General features: G+C 39.3%; 1 protein-coding gene across 1 annotated transcript; it reads right to left on the bottom strand.

Annotated features, from left to right (window-relative positions):
- Window positions 1–1,254: 1,254 nt before the first annotated feature.
- Window positions 1,255–20,147, bottom strand: fbln5 (fibulin 5). Its single transcript, XM_037747433.1, has 11 exons — window positions 19,694–20,147; window positions 19,302–19,356; window positions 18,682–18,730; window positions 18,236–18,520; window positions 7,786–7,908; window positions 6,449–6,565; window positions 6,183–6,299; window positions 4,853–4,975; window positions 4,177–4,303; window positions 3,860–4,055; window positions 1,255–2,004 (listed from the first exon to the last, which is right to left on the bottom strand). Exons 1-11 carry the CDS (start codon window positions 19,735–19,737, stop codon window positions 1,843–1,845), a joined length of 1,398 nt encoding a protein of 465 aa, XP_037603361.1. The 5' UTR covers window positions 19,738–20,147; the 3' UTR covers window positions 1,255–1,842.
- Window positions 20,148–20,300: the final 153 nt, after the last annotated feature.

Below are 20,300 nucleotides of genomic sequence, written 5' to 3'. Positions count from 1 at the left end.
TTGCTGTCATTTTATTTCTTTCCTCCTCAGTTGATATCTCAACACTGTCTACATCATCCAGGTCTGTTATTATCAAATCCCCTTAATGTGGTTAACTGATGTAATCCCAAATTTTGTTATAGTGCTCCTGCATTGCCAAAATTTGGCATGATGCTGCAAAATTACTTATAATCCCCAGATTTGTTACAGGGCCCCCAAATTTAGTGTTCAAAATGTGTTGTTATAATCCTAAAAATGTACTTGTGATCCCAAATCCCTAAGATTTGATGTTTTGCCCCCAAACATTGTCATTTGTTATGGTCCCAATATATTTTAGAGTTTGCCAAAATATTCCAAATTTGGTATAGCACCACCAAAATGTGTTCATTGATATAATCCCAAAATGTGACGTAACCCCAAAATTGGTTACAGTGCCTCCAAATTCCCCAAATTTGGGGGCCCAAATATTACATTAAAATGTAATATTACCTAATATGATCCCTAAATGTGTTATTTGATTTGATTGTATCTCACAATTTGTGAAAATCCCCCTACAATGTTACATTATAATCCCAGAATTTGCTTTAGTTTCAGGAGTTCGGGACAGTTATGTCATGATGTGAAGCCATTTATTGTTATCGTGCGCCCAAATCCCCCAGGATTTATATAGGACTGATATAATCCCAAATTTTGTTATAGTTCTCCCCTGTTGCCGAAAACACTGTATAGCGCTGAAATAATCCCCAAATTTGTTCCATTTATCTCAAACTCCAAAATTTGTAATTTGAATCCCCATATTTGTTATTGTGCCCACAAATCCCACAAATTTGTGTCCCCTACATATGTTATCAATAATCTCAATTTGTCATAACAACAACAAAATATTACATTATAATCCCATGATTTGCTGTACCCTCAGTAGTTCAGGAGCCTGCTCATGGCAGGGACAGTTGTGTTGTGAAGACATTTATTGCCATTATTGTGCGCCCAAATCCCACAAATTTAGTGTAGCACCCCCAAAATCTGCCAATTGATATAATCCCAATTCACAATTTTTTTTGTTTCCCCCCATTGCCAATAATTTATATAGTGCTAAAAAAATTTGCTCATTTTTTTCTATTTATCCTAATTTTATATAATCCCCAACTTTGTTACAACACCCCCAAATTTTGTATTAATAATAACACAATTTGTTATAGTCCTCCTAAACAATATGACATTATAATCCTAAAACAAGGTGTACATTCAGGAGTTCAGGAGCCTGCCAGGGACAGATGTGTGGTGAAGACATTTATTGGTCTAACAAAAACCGTGATCAATAATTCAGTTAATGACTGGTTGTTACATCATTTCAAATATTGCCACTGCAAATGTACATTTACACTTGTGCTCAGATAACCGCTTCTCCTCCCGTCTCATAAAAAAACACGACAATGATCTGATGGCACTCATGATGCAATGACAGCTCTTGAATTCAGGCATATAAAAGTCACTTTCACAGCTTATCTGAAGGGATGAAAATTCACAGACAACTGGGGAAACTGTATTGTGTATACACTGGTATTGAGTGAGGGGTAATTTCCATCATTTTCAGCTCATTTTTCTAAATAGAGGATGTCAGAAATTGTACACCATAAATATCCCTCTGTGTTGAAAGTCCATATCGCAGCCATAAAAGCTCAGTGTCCATTAAACCAGGGTGGGAATTGGAGCACAAGGATGCTTTCCCATCAGCTGGTCTCGGCTGAGTCTTTATCGGACGTGTCTTTATTGAGATAATGATTTAAAAAAAAAAAAAAAAAGGTGATGAGCTGTCTCAAACGAACCATTACATCAGCTGCAGATGAAGTTCATTTGGGACGCTCAGAACGGGTGCTCTGAGACAAATACCGTCAGACGTATGATGGAGCTGCCTCTGAAGTTGATGACGTTGTTGACCGTGACCATCTCCAAGTCCAGCACCAGCTCTCTGGGCCCCTTGATTGGCCGTGACAACACCAGTGTGGCGCTCACATTACTGGTTTGCTAAGAGATTAAAAAAAGACAACGGGAGAGGAATGTGAGGAATGAAGTACAGGAAGTACACAAGGAAATGCTTGAATGTGACAGCTGCACATGATGGGGAAATCCAAGTCTCAGGGCTGCATCGTATCATTTACAACTAGCAAACACAAGCCCAGGGTCAAGGAAAGTTAATGTGTTTTCCATCCAGTGCATAAGACCAGGGCTTGTTTAAACAAGGACAACAGAAGGAAACTACAGAAAGATATTGTAAAAACTTGTGTGGTAATTTAATCATGGAACAAAGAACCTTTATACTTTGAATTCCTCCTAAAAAGTCACCCTCCCAAACACATTACACACACTTATTGCTCCATCTACTGGCCAACGTCAGGTGCTTCATGTTTTGCATCTTCACCCTTATTTACAGCGATTATGCCATATATTTTATACAGTATATTATACTAGGTATATAGGTAGGAGTACAAGTACAAAGTTAAAGTGTTACTAATAACATTAACAATGTCTCTGTTCTGTTCAAATGTCTCAGTCATTTAGCCATCATATATTTTATAATTCACACCTGTGCTTTTCCTACTGTGACATGTCGAAATGTCTTTTGTGGAAAAGGCCTGTTGGTATGTAAACAAATGCTAAACTGAATAATTTATGTTTCAATGGTTTATATTCAGAGAATCACACTTATAAAGTGCTCAAAACTTGATTCAGGATCAAATAATTGCTTTTTTAAATCTTTTAAATGTGAGCTTTTTAAACACAAACCTACATGTTTATTTAAAAGAAAGTGAGAATGGGATCAAACGCATGACCTTAAACTCTAACTACTCTAACTCTAACTACAAACATACTCCTAGTTGTTTAGGGCATAAAAAAAGACCAAAACCAGGCTGACGCCCAAATCCTCAAATTTGGCATTGCACCCCTAAATTTTGCAATTTAATGTAAACCCACATTTTTTCACAGTGCTCCCAAATCCCCCAAATGTGGCACATATCATAGGTCTCTTGTAATGCCCCACATCTATCGCTGCATGGAGTTACAGTGCTTCCAAATCACCAACATTTAGTGTAAAGGCAAGAAAGGTGTTAATTACAGTTTGTTATACTGTAGTGCCCCCAAATCAGAAAATGTGGTAAAATTCCAAATACGTTGTTTGTTGTAATCCCCAAATTCCACAAAACTAGCTGGGAGGATATTTAGAGATTTGAGAGCCCAATGTACACTATAATAAAATGAGGGCCGGTGTCTTTAAATTGCTAAACTATGACAAAAACTAACAAAGGAGTCCAAGTTTTTTCCTTAATGATACTTATGCAGAATATATCATATAGATTCTGATACAACTTTCTCATTGTTAACCTCATTAATAAACTCCATGATCACATCAGAACAATCCAAGACTTTTTAGTATTATTTTGGCACAATATTTGGTAACTAAACCGTCACAGCGGTGGTGTTTCTGCAATTCATAGATTGCATAAAACAGTACTGCAATTTCCTGTTCATTTCTGCAACTTCATTGTATTGACTGGCGATAGAGTTTGTGTTTCTGTAGGTGGCACTGTTTTCTTTGTATATTAATCCACGGTGCTTACTACAAGTTCTTGCTCTCTTTATTGCAAATAAACTGTAGTTGCTTGCTAACATAAAACCCATTAAACTTGTTTTTTGAATGCCAGAAGATCTACTTAAAACAGCAAATGGAAATAGATTGTTAGACAACATATGATAATTTGTAATATTATTCCTTTAGTGTGTTGATGTGACACTTCAGCATTATATTTATAAAAATATTATACATCATATTATGCTCCTTTGCCCTTCATGTCTACAGGTTATGGATCTCTGAAGTACTCACCCTCATGTAAAACTCTCGTCCTTCGTTGCCCGACTTTATCTGGAAGATGTAGAAGGCGCCGGGGTAGCGCGTGGTGGCCTGCATCTGGAAGATGTCTGCAGGCACACTGCGCCCCGACGACAAATCCATGTGTCGGAACAGAATAGTGAAGGGTTTGTCCCTGCAGGCAGGGTTCTCAGCCGAACACATACACTGACTGCACAGGAAGACACACACAGGGGTAGTTTAAGTTATAATACAACATATAAGTAAATAAATAAATGTGTTAGGTATGACTGTGTGATAATGAACACACATGTAATGGTAGAAAAACTCACTTGTCACTAACTTCGATGTAAGGAGAGTGACACTGTAAAGGATCCAGGCATGTATAGCCTCCCTGGAAATTGAAACATACTTGTGCTGTTGTACAGGTGTTGTTACCAGTGTCACATTCATTGAAATCTTCAAAATCAAACACACAACAATCAAAGTCAGTTAAAACATCATCATCAGAGAAAAGACATTTAGAAAGCATCAACAATACAGTTAGTGAGATTGACTGGAAATGGTACCAAAATCAAAAGGAGCACACAATAATACTAAATAAGATGATACTTGTTTTAAACATTAGCTGATGTAAAAACTGATGACTAAACATGCCAAACAGATGTGCAACTTGTCTAAATGCTAGCTTATAGTTCCTTAAATATCTTCAGGGTAGCATTGCAGGTGCAGATATGTCATTTTAAACCAAATAAAAACCTCAAATAAGACACATTTTAGGTGATTTTTAGGTAAATATTTCTAGCAAAATTGATCAAAGAAAGCAGGATTAAATTATATTCTAAACTTTCCTGATAAAAAAAGAATTATGATACACAACAAGACACTTCCATTCATATTTGCCCAAATATTTTGTCTTCTGTGACACTTCATCTAAACTGCCCACCCCATATTGACATTTAAAAAAACATTTATTCAGTTGTCTTCGTCTACTGTCCTGAACTTTACCTTCACAACTCCTGCCGTCCTCAAATACATAATATCCAGGCGGACAGATGCAGGAAAAAGAGCCAGGCGTGTTCACACATCTGTGCTGACACAGAAACTCAGAGAAGCTGCACTCATCCAAATCTACAGGGAATTAAAAGAAAAAGGATTAATACTAATCAGAAAACGATTGTGAGGGCCGCTCACTGGCTCAGCGGTCAGAACTACTGCCTAACAGCAACAAGGTCTTGGGTTCAAATCCGACCAGGTCTGTGGATTTCCTCTAGGTGCTCTGGTTTAACTCCCACAGTCCATAGACAAACTTTTTAACTCGGAGAGCTAATTTGACATAAATGAAAGTGGCCGAGAGCTGCTCATAGAACCAAGTTGTACATCACTGACTTAAAAGACTGCTGTCTTTTTAGCGTTGTTTTCAGCCCTTGCCGCAGCATGACTTTTTATTTGTTTTTGACATGACTTGTATTATATGATTTTCGACATGACTTTTTTTTTTTGATTTTCGACATGCTGCGGCAGGACACCATCATGTTACCATCTCTGTTCGTAGACTGCAACCAGCCGGAATGTCACATGATCTATCATTCACATTTGTGGGAAAAAAAACTCACATTCCTCATGAAAATAGTATATTTGTTGCCTTTTATTAGCCTGGCTATTGTCTGCACTCATTGTCAAATGTGGTGTGCTCTTGCTAGTCTGCAAACATCGCCTAATGTTACGGCGTCACTGATGTAAGCAAACTTGGAAGTAGTGTAACTCGTTTAATTGACAGCTGATTGGCAAATAATCATTTGTGTCAGAAAGAGACAAAAGTCTGTGAATTTGACTGAATAGAACTTTAAACAGGTTTACAAAGTATTTTTGTGTTATAAAATTAAAGTACATGTTCTTTGAACCTTTAGTGAGCCACTCAGAAACGGGTAGCGAGCTACTTGTTGGAGATCCCTGGTCTACGGTATATATGTCAGCCTGTGATGCCCAATCTGAGCTGGGACAGGCTCTTTCTCCCTGTGATGCTGAACTGGATAAGCAGTTATAGAAAATAGATTAATGGATATACAGTATGTATTACATTATCAAAGGAAAAAAATACCACATAAATCTAAAGTGTATCTAATTGATAAATGTATAACTTTGCTCATTTAGAGTGATGTTATACCACGTTTATCAGATGGGAAAGGTCTGCTATATCAGTTTTACTCGATTAGATGTCAACATTAATGCTCTACAAACAGGCTTCAAAGTAATAAAATGCTGTTCTTTTGGATAAAGAAATTGATCACTGATTAGGCACCATTAAAATATAAAAGCCACGACCAGCTCGTCTCACCAATGCAAGAAGTACCGTCGGACGCCAGCTCGAATCCCTCGTCACAGTTGCACATATAGGAGCCGTAGGTGTTGAAGCAGCCGTGACTGCATGGTTCATCTTCACACTCATCCACATCTGGAGGAACAACAGTGGACGAGAGTTTAACACAACATTGGTACACAACATGGAAGTGTGTTTATCTGTGTGAAAGCAAAAGAAGAGGAGTGCTTGTGTGTATGTGCACATGTTACTTTGCACAGGGCATTTATTATGTGTGTGTGTACCTTGACAGGTCCTGCTGTCTGAGATGAGGATGAAGCCGGGGTTGCAGGAGCAAGAATAAGAGCCAAGGACGTTGGCACACAGCTGTTGGCAGTAACCATAGCGACATTCATCAATATCTGGTCAAAAAAAAAAGAGACAAACTGGTTATGAATCAAAATACTATAGGTCTGTTTATAGTGATTTTAATATTTTCACAATTTAGTGATTTGATTTGGGAAGAACTCTGCTGAGCTGCTTTACTGAAAATAACATGAAGAGGGCGCTGTTCTCCAAGAGGAGAGCTTTCAGAGGTCATAATGGCATTTTGTAAATGAAGACCCAGCAGTGTCTTTTCTACATTATCCAACAGCGTTACAAGTAATATGGTCTTATTTTTAGGAAATACTTGCACGGATATCCCTACTTGGCCATTGTCTCATTTATTTATAGCACTTATACCCATGGATGGATTATTGAACGGGCACAGGCCCAGGAGCCCAAAGTGTCAGGGGTCCCCCTGGCCTTCACCAACAAAATGTCACTCAAAGAGCAATGTACCAACTAGGAAGAGACTCCAAATGACCACAAAGAAACATAAAACGATTACAAAGAGACCAAAACAGCTGCAAAGAGACACAAACGTACTACAAAGAGACATAAAACAACTACAAAGAGACACAATACACCATAAAGAGACACAAAACAACTACAAAGAGACAAAAGATTAACACAGAGAGACAAAACAACTACAAAAAGACAAAAAATGAATGCAAAGAGACAGAAAATGACCACAAAGAGACACTAAACAACTATAAGGTCTGTGTGTCTTACTCCTATGTAGGAGAGGTGGTGGGGCTCATTATCTCATAATCCACCGATGTGGCCCAGTGCTCCAGTACATTTTGGTATAAGTGTAATGGACCACTTTGGTGGTTTTGAATGGTTAACGCCATTTCATAAAACCATGTGCAATCAATTTTGTACCTTCAAGGCTGCCATTACATTCATTACACTATTTTTTTAAAAGCTTGACAGAAATAAACCATCTCAATAAATAATTACTCCACTTAATATTTTGTCATGTACTTTATTGTTACCTGGTATGATAACATCACAGACTTGAGACAATCAAACTTTTTTTAAATGTTAGAAATCACTTTATTCCGTCTTTTAGCAACTGAAATTTGACTTTCAAATGTCAGCGCTTCCTTAAACGCACCACCATTTAAAGGAATTAGCTTTCTCAAGTGAGTTTAGCTGACTTTAAACACTAATTTAAAGCACATGACATACACGTGAATATACAAAACCACTCCTCCACTATTATGTTAATAATGTCATGCTGATGTTCACTCACCCTGGCACTGTCCACCAATGAGCCAGTATCCTTCAGTGCAGGAACAGGTGTAGCCACCTGCTGTATTGATGCAGACCTGGGTGGGGTTACACTGATGAGAGTTTGTCTCACATTCATCAATGTCTGGAACAGAGAGAAGGAGCAAAGAGAGAGGGTATTATTATTAAAAATAATAACAATAATAAAAAACCTTTTGATTCCCGAGTAGAGAATGTAAGGAAATAGATAGCTAGATAGATGGATACATAGAGTGCTTTATTCATCCTTAAGCACTGTTACAACAGTCAAATCACATAAAAGAATCAACACAACAGCATAAGGACATACTGTAAATAAATGAAATCTAGAAACTGAACTAAAAAGGTACTTTTAATATATACATCGACAGTGCCTGGTAATATTCTGTAATTGGTTATTATGGTACTACTGTATTATAATACCCTTCTAACTTTCCGTGTGATTACTTTAAACTGCATACATTGCTTTTCTGTGTCAGTTTGGGAGTTAGTCCTTAAAATCTACACAAAAGCAAAACAGAACAGAAAAATATTTTTCTCAAGTGTATATATTTCTTTTTATAAATGAGTGAACGGATAAGGTGGAAGCACAGTGATGATATTGATTTCCATATGGCAGTTATGCTTTTGTACTCTTTTCTTATTTTTTGCTTTATTTCTAAGCGAGCGCCACTTTATTAGGTTGACCCGTCTAGTTTCTGTGTTCGAGTTGGGTGGGAACAGGAAAAAGGTTGTCTTTAGGGTTGCCACTAACGATTATTTTCATTATTGATTAAACTTTGATTATTTTCTAGATTAATTAATTAATCGTTTGGTCTACAAAATGTCAGAAAATAGGGAAAAAATATCCAAGGTGATATCTTTGAATATCTTGTTTTGTCCAAACCCAAATATTCACTTTAATATGATATAAAACAAAGAAAAGCAGGAACTATCCATATTTGAGAGGCTAAAAACAGAATTTTCTGCCATTTTTGCATGAAAAATGACACTAACTATTAATCGATTATCAAAAGTAGTTGTAAATATTTTTCTGTCGATCAACTAATCAATTAGTCGACTAATTGCTGCAGGTCTCGTTGTCTTTTTTTCTGATTTACACCACTGATGTTATAGTTCAAAATAGAAATTGGAAGTCATAAAAGCTGCACAGCCTACTGATGATAACTCCACTGCAGCTTTACGTGCCTTGCTCAAAAGCATGCCCACTAGACTGCTGGCTTGGAGATTGCACCGGCAATCCTTTGGTCAAAAGTCTGTTTCTCCAACACTCAGGTTTTCACCACCCTGTTTTGAAAAAAAACCCTCTTAACACAACATTTAACATTTCAATACAGCATCAACTTACACTTGTTTTTTCACAAGATTAAAGATTTCTCAGATTACAATCTGAATTCCTCCGACGCCCCTGGTGCAGCTCACACACTACATCATAATAGCCATATTTCCTTATGAGGATATGACCAATCAAAAAATTCCAAACTGTGTTTATGGTTCTCAGACCATGAAGTCACCAATCTCTAGAAAACCGATGGGGGAAGTGGGTGGGAGCCCAGCGTTTTGTTTGGACAGGCAGCTATGATAAGCGATAAAGTCTGTCGGTGGGACCGTTGCCCTTTGTGCCAACTTGGACCGTTGGCCCTTCGCGAGGGCGGAGGAGGCCCGAAGCACTCGGCCGCCGGCCAACAGCTACACGGCCCCCCGACACCTGCTTGCAGTTACCAGTCAAAACCTCTCTGAATGGTCTTCATCTGCACCCCATGTGCAGCCCCACTGCAGATCTTCAACGTACACACACACGAGCTGCAGGAGCGTTTCAGTTCAGCTCCTTATATAGACTGTTTCATGAGCTGCCCACCAGCTTTGGGGTCACCACTGACAGCCCCGATCAGCTTCAGGGAAGACGAGACAGATGGGATTTGTTTGAAATGTCAGTCACATGTAGGAAAGCTGAGAAAACTTGGAGCAGTTTTGACACCAAATTTGTACACAAACTGATTCAGAATAATCCCCCAGTGGCTTTTAATGCCAGATCCTCTTGGTTACAAAGACTAACATGCCAGCTGTGTTCATCGTCTGCTCTCAAATCACATGGAAAAAAATACTGTATGTGATCAAGAGCAATTTATAACAGTGTGACGAGGAAAATGCCACACACAGTCTCGTTTTCAGATCAGCTATTATGCATTTTTGGTTTCAAAAGCCAACAATGTTGGATGTTTCTCTCAAGCCACAGAGGAGCACGAAATCCTTCAATGCGAGTAAAAACATGAAAATCTCCAAAACTGGAGTTACGAGCGGAAATGAACACTACAGTCCCATGTGAGGAGAAAAAACAAAAGTATCTGGATGCATCGTTTGACTTACAACTGCTGCTTCATATGACGATTATGTGTGTCAACGTGTGCTTGAGCAATCTTATCTCCTGCTTAAAGGATTAGTTCACCCAAATTACAAAAACATTCTCTCATCTGCCATTATCAGTGTCTGGTGGTCATGCAGCTAGTTTCTGATTTCATGCGCAGAAGTTTTGAGATATTTACTAATCCAGTAACACAATTTAATTTGTTCTCCACAGAGGATTGAAAAATGATTCTGAAAAACTCAACAGCAACATGTTTTTCCCCCCCACCATTTTCTCACCAGTGTAATGCGAAAATGTGGTGCGGGAATGCGAAAAATTCACTATGCACGCCGGGTCTGGTGCAAATTATCTGCATTGCCGTGTTCCATTTTTGCAATGAGTTTCTTCCTAAATAGCACCAGGTCCACTCCACACAACAACAACCTAAGGGGCTAGTGTTAACTACACAATACATAAACTAATCGGACCCCAGATGTGATGCTAATGTTCGCTGTTGTGGCTGGCAAACGGCATTCTGGATTAGACTATCGATAAACCTCAGTTTTCATTCTTTGGGAGAAAGTAATTCTCAAAGTGAAAACTGTTCACAGTGAAGTCTGTGGGTTATCTTGTGACTTTTGGTCCGGTTTGGGAAATGCCCTTTTGTTCCACTAAAGGAATGGTTCAACTTTTTGTGAAACACACTGTATTCACTTTCTTAATGAGAGTTTGGTGAGAAGTTTGATAACACTCTTGTATCTGTCTGTTCAATATAAAGCTGGAGCCATGGAGACTATTATCTTAGTTTAGCATAAAGACTGAAAACAGAGGGTTCACAGCTAGTCTGGTTCCGTCTAAAGATAACAACATCCACCTACCAGCACCTCTTTATCTTGTTGGTTTAATCCATACGAAAACAAGTCGTGGTCACAAGTTGTGCCAGACTGTTTCTTGGCTTTTTATACTTTTGTTTTTGTTTGGATTAAACAAACGAGATACAGCGTGTTATGGCTAGCCGTTTCCCCTCGATTCCAGTCTTTATGCTAAGCTAACTGGCTTCTGGCTGTGGCTTCATTGCCGTACTGGTATCAATTTTCTCATCTAACACTTGGCAAGAAAGCAAAAAAGCATATTTCCTCAAACCATTCCTTTCAGGAAAAGTTTAATGCTATGCCATACAATGACTCTTTCCACTATGATTCTGCTTCTAACTTCGAGTCAACAGCTTGGGGAAGGCCCTTTCCTGTTTCAACACGGCCTCCGTCCACAAAGACATTATTGCTGTGGAAGAACATGACTGGTCTGCACAGACCCAATCAAACACCTTTGGGGTCGGAACTGAGACTATATAGCTGTCTCACGGCAAGGTAAACCGGCAAAAATATTCTAAATATAGCATACACTTAAACTGAAATTCATTTTTTTATGTGAGCCTTTCTTTAGGTGGCTAAAATATGTTTTGCTGCTGCCCTTGTCCACAGCAGTACATTGCTTTGGTTTTGTACAGTAGCTCCTGTCTACTTCTCCAAACTGGGAGCGTGCCGACCTCCATCTACTCATCTACCTAATACAACCTCACTTCAAAACACCTGAACTATCCCTTTAACGCTGACTGTAAACCAGGCCTTATCACCCAACATTAGCGGCCAACCTCACTAACTCTCTTGTGGTTGATTGGGAGCATATCCCTGCAGCCAAGCTCTGAAATCTTGTGGAGTTTCTTCTCAGAAGAGTGGAGGCTATTAATGCACATGGTTTTGGAATGAGATGTTCAACAATCTGGCGTCCACATAGTGTATCTGCTTGACTAGATACCCCTAGGGGTAAATAAATAATAGTCTTTGTAAATTGTGTGAACTGCAGCACGGATGGGCTCCAGAAAATAGCTAAGAGAGGGATAAGACTATAATACAACATAACTGTGCTTGTAATAGGCTTTTGTAGTACTATCTGACTTAAGAAAAACAAACCCACAAATGCATAAACGCATACCGGAGGCCTAATTAGTTCTATTGTTCTCCCAGACTGGTGCCATTAGTGACATTGATGGAGCAGAGTGCCATTAACTTAAAGACAAAGCCAAGTTTGTTGCAAGTTCAGACAGGATGTCACAGTCTGTGTAATTTCTGCCCCATAGCAGCATCAATCAACAAGCCATTACATCATTACACATACAGTAATACACAGAGACCAGCCTTTAGGGGTGTGAGGACCCGTTACGAATGGCCCCCACAGAGGCATGCTTGTTCTCCAGGCACAGATTTGGCAAAACATGACCTCATCTTTGGCACCGTGATGGTATAGTTTACTCAAACAAGGTTGTGAGCCGATTCCCTGACAGGCCTTCTCCCCTACAGAGAGAAACAGTCCGTATTTGTGCATGAGCTAAACTCCAAAGCTCTCTTCAGAGAAAAATATATGTGTACATTTTCCACTCATTACAGGGTCACGGCTGATTTATCCAAAACAACCCAAATGGACTTTAAGGAGGCCATTTTCAACAGCTTGTCCCGGCTGGACACACTTGGGAAATTATGTTCAGCTGGGGGGGAGAACATCAGACACTTAGTGTTTATCTGACAGCTGGGATCTCTTGCGGTTGTGAAATTCCACAGAATCAATCAAGCAGGCAGAGATTTCCTCACTGCAAGGAGCTGAAGGCCCCTCTGCTCCAGCTCGGTGACGGCAAACCGAGCATCAAACAACATCTGTCCCTGTGATCTGATGGATTCATGCATTCCCCTGGAGTTCAACCATAATCTCTAATGACTAACGCTGAATATCGCCTTTCCCCTCATGTCACCTCGCCCATCTAGTTTCACTCTAACATCTGATAAACAGCAGAAGGGGGCAGATGTCAGGACTGTCTTTCTCAAAACATTCACATCATTCAAGTAAAGTCACAGCAGAGATTCACCAAAGGGACCAGAACAGCTGCAGCAAAAGACTGACACCATCTATCTCTTGCAGGTAATTAAGCAGTAATAATCCTTTAAACGTGATGTCAACGCTCACTACATGACATCTTTTAAGACTCACTACAACGATTCCAGGAGAGAAAATCTGACCTTCATCTAAAAGCGGTTCGCAAAGTTTCATATATCATCAGTTACATATGCAACCTGTGACAAAGGGGTTGGAAATAGACAGCCATTTGTGCCTAAAGACTATATTTAGTAGAAGGAAAAATGCCACAACATTTGTTCTGATTGGCCTAAAGTCTTGAAATCTGGTACGGACATACTTTGGGCAAGTATCTAACAGTACAACTTTGAAATCTTTAGACCACATGAAAAATCACACTGATCTCCGTCTTGCCTGAGGAAATCAGGCGTGCTGAAACGGTGCCCCCTTTTAAATCACACTTTCACAGAGCTGCTTTTGATTCCTGATTCTGATGCTTTAATGTTTATTTTTGTTTTGTACTTATTTCATAGTCTGTTTGTTCTTTAAATTACTTTTGTTTTTATATTCATATTTGTAATTGCCTCTGTAATACTTGCTTTGCTACCTAACACTTTGTCTCTTTGCCCTGTGTCTTTTCATTGCTTTGTTCTGTTTTAAGTTTGTACAGCACTTTGTAACTTTGTTTTTTAAAAAGTGCTATATAAATAAAGTTATCATTATTATCGATAGTCAAAGTCAGGATTTTTGAAAATGCTAACATTGTGTTTATTAAATATCTGTCTTCCATGTAACTTTTTTTTTACATTGCATATGTGTGCATGTCTTTGCTTGTTATGAGTTCATAGATATCTCCTTGTACACTATTTTTTTTAGATAAAGCCATTTACTTATCATACTATATTTAGTCTTTGAGCACATTTGACTACAGTTTTTTCCTAAAATATAATGAAATATATATGTAGCCCGTGAAATTAGATGCCACACAGAACACAATTACTTCAGGAGCTTGAATTTTACTGTTGTGCCTTTTCTACCTTTTTTCTTTTCTTAAAGCTGAGGTGTAAACTGCTCAGAATTCCAATGTACTTGTAGGTGCAAATGGCAAATAAAACTCTTGAATCTTGAATTTGCTTTTCTCACCATACAAAAAAACATTTCTAATCTATTGAGTGTCTGGTAGATTTTGGAATCCATAAACCACAATGGCAGGTGGACAAAAAAGTTAATTCCCAAAGTTGCATAAACCCACATAAATATCTTCACACTCAAAATTAAAACAACAAAGAACACATGTATTACACTTTAAACAACTTTGAGAACTATACCAAACCCAAACAAAGTGGAAAATTACACCTAAATAGATATGCCACCTGGTTACATATGGAAAAAATAAACAATAGTCCCATGTGCCCAAAGATTAAATACAGTATATGATAAGAAAAACTCACTTGTCAACCAAACGGTTTAACCAATTTGGATGATTTCTTCAGATTTATAGGAAAGCACAGAAAACAAGTCCACAAAAGGAAATTCAAAATTTCAGTTTTGCACTATTATGCGCTACATTCACTTTTTAATAGTCCTGTATCACAGCTGTTATCCTGCACTATATTCAGTTTTAACAGTTTTTCTTCATCTCCTTGCATTTTAATATCTGATATATTTTTTTGTACTTTGTACTTTGCACTACTAACTTTTTTACTGCCTTTTTACGAACATGTTTTGCACTATGGAACTGTGATTCTGGAAACTTGAATTTCCCTTGTGATCAATAAAGTTACTATCTATCTATCTATGTATATACCACCCGGTTACATATAGAAAAATAAGCAATAGTCCCATGAGCCCAAAGATTAAATACAGTATATAATAAGAAAAATTCACTTTAACGGTTTAACTAATTTTGATAATTTCTTCAGATTTGTAGGCAAGCCCAGAGAACACACTTCCACCAAAGGAAATTCAAAATTTCAGTTGTGTTGCATAAATGGGTTAAGGCAGTGGTTTTCAAAGTGTGGTTCGGGGACCCCCATGGGGTCCTTGAGGGATTCCAGGGGGTCCCCAGCAAAAAGGGGAATCATTTATTGTCACTATTGGAGCCTTCAAATGGGGTCATGTTTACCGTGTTCACGTGAAGAGTCCATATGAACGCCCCCCCCTCTTGTGGTATTCACAACCTCGTAAGTGGAAAGTTTCTGAAAGCTCCTAATTCATGAGTTGTGACGTGTTTGTTGACATTGTCAGAAATGGCTTAGGCCATGGAAGTTAATGCTTCAGTGCATAATAACGTTATTGTAATTTTAGTCGTATACTGTTTTTCTTGGTAATTTTATAATATGTCTGAGGAAAATGTTGATATTCCCCACTTCCTAGCTTGCTAAATTGTTAGCCTCTGTGGCTTCTAGACGCCGACAATAACGTTAATGTTGCTGTTGCTTAGCAGCGGTGTTCTCACGACTTAACCACTTGAACGCCAACCATATCGTGTACACGACTTGTTGTAAATACAAGCTCACAAGTTTCATTTGAAGGCACCAAATAATTCCATCCAAAAATGACACAATGACAGAAAGTATGAATATTTTGGTCATGGGTTTCATATATTCTATAATAAAACATCTAATCAGATGTGGGACCCTGAGACAACAACATGTTCAAAAGGGGGTCAGAGGTTTAATTTGTGTCAGTTTAGGAGTCCTTTACATGAAAAAGTTTGGGAACTACTGGGTGAAGGGGTTACGATCCCACTCGGCTCTTAAACCACTGTGTTGGCAGAGAAAGCAAACTGACTTCTGGCTCATTTGCAGCGTCTGTGATGAATGGGAGCACATGCTGGACCCAGTGTGAATAACTAAACAAGGTTTTTTGTGTGGCTAGAAAAATAAACTGAGAACAATGGGCAGCACTTTTGGACGAGATGAAGACTTTTGATAAATAAGACCCAGTGGTACAGTATTTCCTCCACATGTTTCAAAATCTGTCTTGAAGACAAGAAAATTGCAACACAGCATGATGTAATGCCTGAACTGTCTTGAAACAGATAATCAGACCATTACAGTCTTATAAGGAGGTTAAAAGTCAATCAAACTGTGATGGAAAGTAACCAAGTACATTTACTCAAGTGCTTATTTCCATTTTATTCTACTCTACACTTCTAATCCTCCGCACGTCAGATGGAAATATCATATTTTTTACTCCACTACATTTAGCCTACCTGACAGCTGGAGTGACTTGTTACTTTACCAATAAAAATGTTGTACTAAAGAGCACATGATAAGCTTAGAAAACACAATATTTTATTAAAAATCAATTCAATGGTTCCCAACCTTTTTGGCTTGTGAACCCTTACAAAAAAAATCAGTGTCTATGGGGCCCTTTGACACATTTCTGATGTCTCTGAGTTAGCAATTCTACCAGAGATTCATTTCCCCACTAAACTTCTCATCTGGTTTCATTTAAATAAGAGATTGAGGCCCAACGATGTGATGTGTTATTATGCAATATTTTACAACAAAAAGAAATATTAGAGTACAAAAAAATGGCAACGAATTTGTCAATCATAACTTTTAATATTTAATATTAATAAGTATGTTTTCTTTAGTGTATAATCACCTGAAAATAAGAATAGTTGTGTTTTTGTTACCTTAGAATGAGCCATTTATATCTACATAAGGAGCAGGTTTTCTTCACGGAGTTGGTGTGACAAATAGGGCTACCGCTCAGAATGACCGAGCAACAGTGTGATTCAGAGGAGAAAAATATATTCCAGATGGCACGCCCATAACTTTTACCTACCTGACAGAATGAGCTATTCTACTTGACTACATTTATAGAGGTCCATCAGACTAGTCTGACAGGATGAGCTACTGGTAGGTCATTCTGAGCGGGTAGCTCAATTTGACAGAACACCAGCTGTCATGTTTCTACAGTAGCCCAGAACGGAAAAACCAAACACTGGCTCTGGAGAGGGACAAACGTGTTTTCGTGTCAGCCACCGTTCTCCTACATACCTGTCACACGGGAGAAACTTCAGTTGGTTGCAATATGCAACCTCATCGCTAGATGCTGCTAAATCCTACACATTTAACCATCTCAGGACCCTTTAGATTTTAATTGTGTCATCCTGGAGGGAGCTCAACCCAAACTACCAAACTGTTTAAAGTATAGTAAAAAGTACTTATGCATCAGTATTAAAGGTACCGTTTGTAACTTTTTAAACGTATAAATCTACCGGGTCGGTTTCCTATGCGCGCTCGCGTGTGGCTGCGCTATTCAGACTCCCTGTGGACACGTACCATCAGACTCCAACACAAACTACACGGAAGCACCAAAACCTCAAAGTTATATCTAGTGAAGCCCGTCTTGCAAAACAGTGTTGGCGGCGGTCGTAGTACGCGGGGGAGACCGTAGTTTTGGTCTCCAGGGCCAGAGTCTCTGCTCCTATGCTCTGCTGCCTGCCTTCAGGCACACTGCGCTCGTTCTCGCTCCACCTCTTGATGTGCATGCGCGCTCACTCCACACTGCAGAAGAGTTAGTTTAGCTCTGAGAATATCTAGTGAATGTACAGTGGACGTTTGTGCAGAAATAAATGCTGCAGCTCCTCCAGACCAACAGAGGTTTCCCGTGTCTTGTGAAGTGACGGGGCTCCGCAGCGAGAAACGTTATCAACTCCCTCTGACTGCGTTCGGGGACGATAACGTTTCGCTTCCTGCTTCAGCCCCGGAGGCTGAAGCAGGAAAAGCCAACTCTAGGATCAGCAGTGATTCATGGAGAGACCTCCGTCTGGTCAGCTAACATTACTGCCAAGCAGGTGAAATATAGAGTGATATTGTGGTTTTAGCTGACGTGTGTTGCCTCACTGTTTTGAGCGATGCTCATTCATGTCTATGTAGAGCGAGCAAGCGCGAGCCCGACGCTGACTTTCGTTGACTTAATGGCCACAGGTGTCGCTATTAACAAGCATTTTGCATTTTGAAAGTTACAAACAGTCCCCTTAACATATTGTGATATATCAACCACAGGGGCATTTTTTTCTGCAAAACAAGTACTTTTAAAGTACTTTTTCTCTTGATTTTGAATGCATGACTTGCAGTTGAGTATTTTTACATTGTTGTAAATGTACTTTTACTGACATTAAATAAAGGACCTGAGCACTTCTTCATGTCTGCAGACAGTGACTCACCATTACAGGTGCCATCCTCTGCAAGAGTATATCCCAGGGTGCACTGCGCAGTGGACCTGATTCTGGGGTAGCTGGGCTCCACAGATCTCGGAAGAGCTGGAGGTTGGAAGGTGTCTGGAAAACCCGCCGACGCGTCCGGGTAGAGTGGCTCCGGCAGGGCTGGAGTCTCCGGTCTGAAGGGCTGGTTGTACAGGCTCCTCGGCAGGCAGAGATAGCCTCCGTTCTGGTTCACACAGCGCATGTCTCCACGGCAAACATCTGGCAGGGCACGGCACTCATCCACATCTGGAACACAGAGCGTGCGCATCCAGAACATCTGTGGGCTCCATTTACTTCTCACTGCTATGTGAGTCTGCTTCACACTCTAATGTGTTTCTACTCTAGTAGACATGCACAAAATATGTAACATTTCAAAATAAGAGAGAAGAGCAGAAGTCATCACTCACCTATACACTGTCTCGACCTGCGGTCATAAGTAAAACCTTCTGTGCAGGTCTGAGGAGAGATGATCAAGAAGATGTTTGTTCATGAAATATGATTTTAATATTAAGTTTTATTTGTTACAATCTGCCATGCCTTGTTATCTTTACATACTGATAATTTAACCACACTTTTCTTGTGTATTTAAAGCCAGATGGCACAACATTTTAATAGATAGAATAGAATAGAATAGAAAGCTTTATTGTCATTATTGTATTAAATACAACGAGATTCACAGTTGCCATTTCTGGTCAGTGCTTTAAAACCAATACTTGACAAAACTAAACAAGGCAGATAAAACATATAACAGGTAAAACACACACACAGTTATAAAGCAAATAAAACAGGTAAAGTAGATGTAATAAATAAATATAAACAGAAGTGTTGCACTAGAAGTATAAAATATAAGATGTTGGTGTTTGTTCATGAAATATGATTTTAATATTAAGTTGTGTCTGTTACAATCTGCCATGCCTTGTTAACTTTACATACTGACAGTTCAATTACAGTTTTCTTGTGTATTTAAAGCCAGATGGCACAGCATTTGGAGACATGATCTTGGTCTAAAATGAATGAAAGATGTTACCTGTCCATGTCCAGGCTGGATACAAAGCAGAATAAATACCAGAGCTGCCAACATCCTGCAAAAAAGAGGACATTTCAAGTTAGTAAACTCTTCTCAGAGACAGTAAACTCGATGCAAGCATCTTGTTTCACATTCATTCAAACACAAAGTCTTTGGTTAGAGTGGTTAGAGTCCAAAATGGTTGCAGATAGTGAATGTTTAAAGGAAGATAGTGCATGTTAAAAGGAAGATAGTGCATGTTTAAAGGTAGATAGTGCATGTTAAAAGGTGGATAGTGCATGTTTAAAGGTAGATAGTGCATGTTAAAAGGTAGATAGTGCATGTTAAAAGGTGGATAGTGCATGTTTAAAGGTAGATAGTGCATGTTAAAAGGCAAAATGAAGATTACTGACCTTGCGGAAGAGCAAAACCTGAAGCCACGTATTTCAAAAAGCATGGTTTGTTTTCTCAAAGGAAAGATTCAGACGACCCGTAAATTCTCCCCAAATCCCCTCAGCAGGACTCGAACCGCCCACCCCAACAACTATGCGCCTTTACGCGTAAACAGACACCTGGTTGTCATTAAACCGCTGTCTGGCTGGTCGAGCTGGAGCTTCGGTGCATTGACCACCAAGTGTTGCAGCAAATGCCTTTTTCAAAATGGACTGTTCCGTTTCTCCTCCACTCTTGTCAGGCTCTTGCAGATTATTTAGCAATGCAAATTGACGACTGGCCTCCTCCGAGCACTTTCAGAAACAGCTGGATTCAATCATGGAGAGCCAGCCCCCTCCGGTCAGCGCGCACAGAGAGAGAGAGACACTCAACTCCCAACAAGCTGCTACTCCTGTGCAAAAAGGCATAAAGCATACACAGTGGGTGTCTGTTTTCCAAAGATATAAACAGCCCCCACTCCACACAACTCCTCCACATACAGCTGAGTGACACTGAACAGCTGGCGTAGCCAACCCACGCTGTAGTAGTAGCCACATCTGGGTTGCATGAATGCGCGTTGGAGGGGGA

This window comes from Sebastes umbrosus, chromosome 16, assembly GCF_015220745.1.
Source record: "Sebastes umbrosus isolate fSebUmb1 chromosome 16, fSebUmb1.pri, whole genome shotgun sequence".
Taxonomy (NCBI): domain Eukaryota; kingdom Metazoa; phylum Chordata; class Actinopteri; order Perciformes; family Sebastidae; genus Sebastes; species Sebastes umbrosus.
The sequence above is the reverse complement of the archived record's forward strand: the minus strand, read 5'-3'. Positions and strand labels throughout refer to the sequence as shown.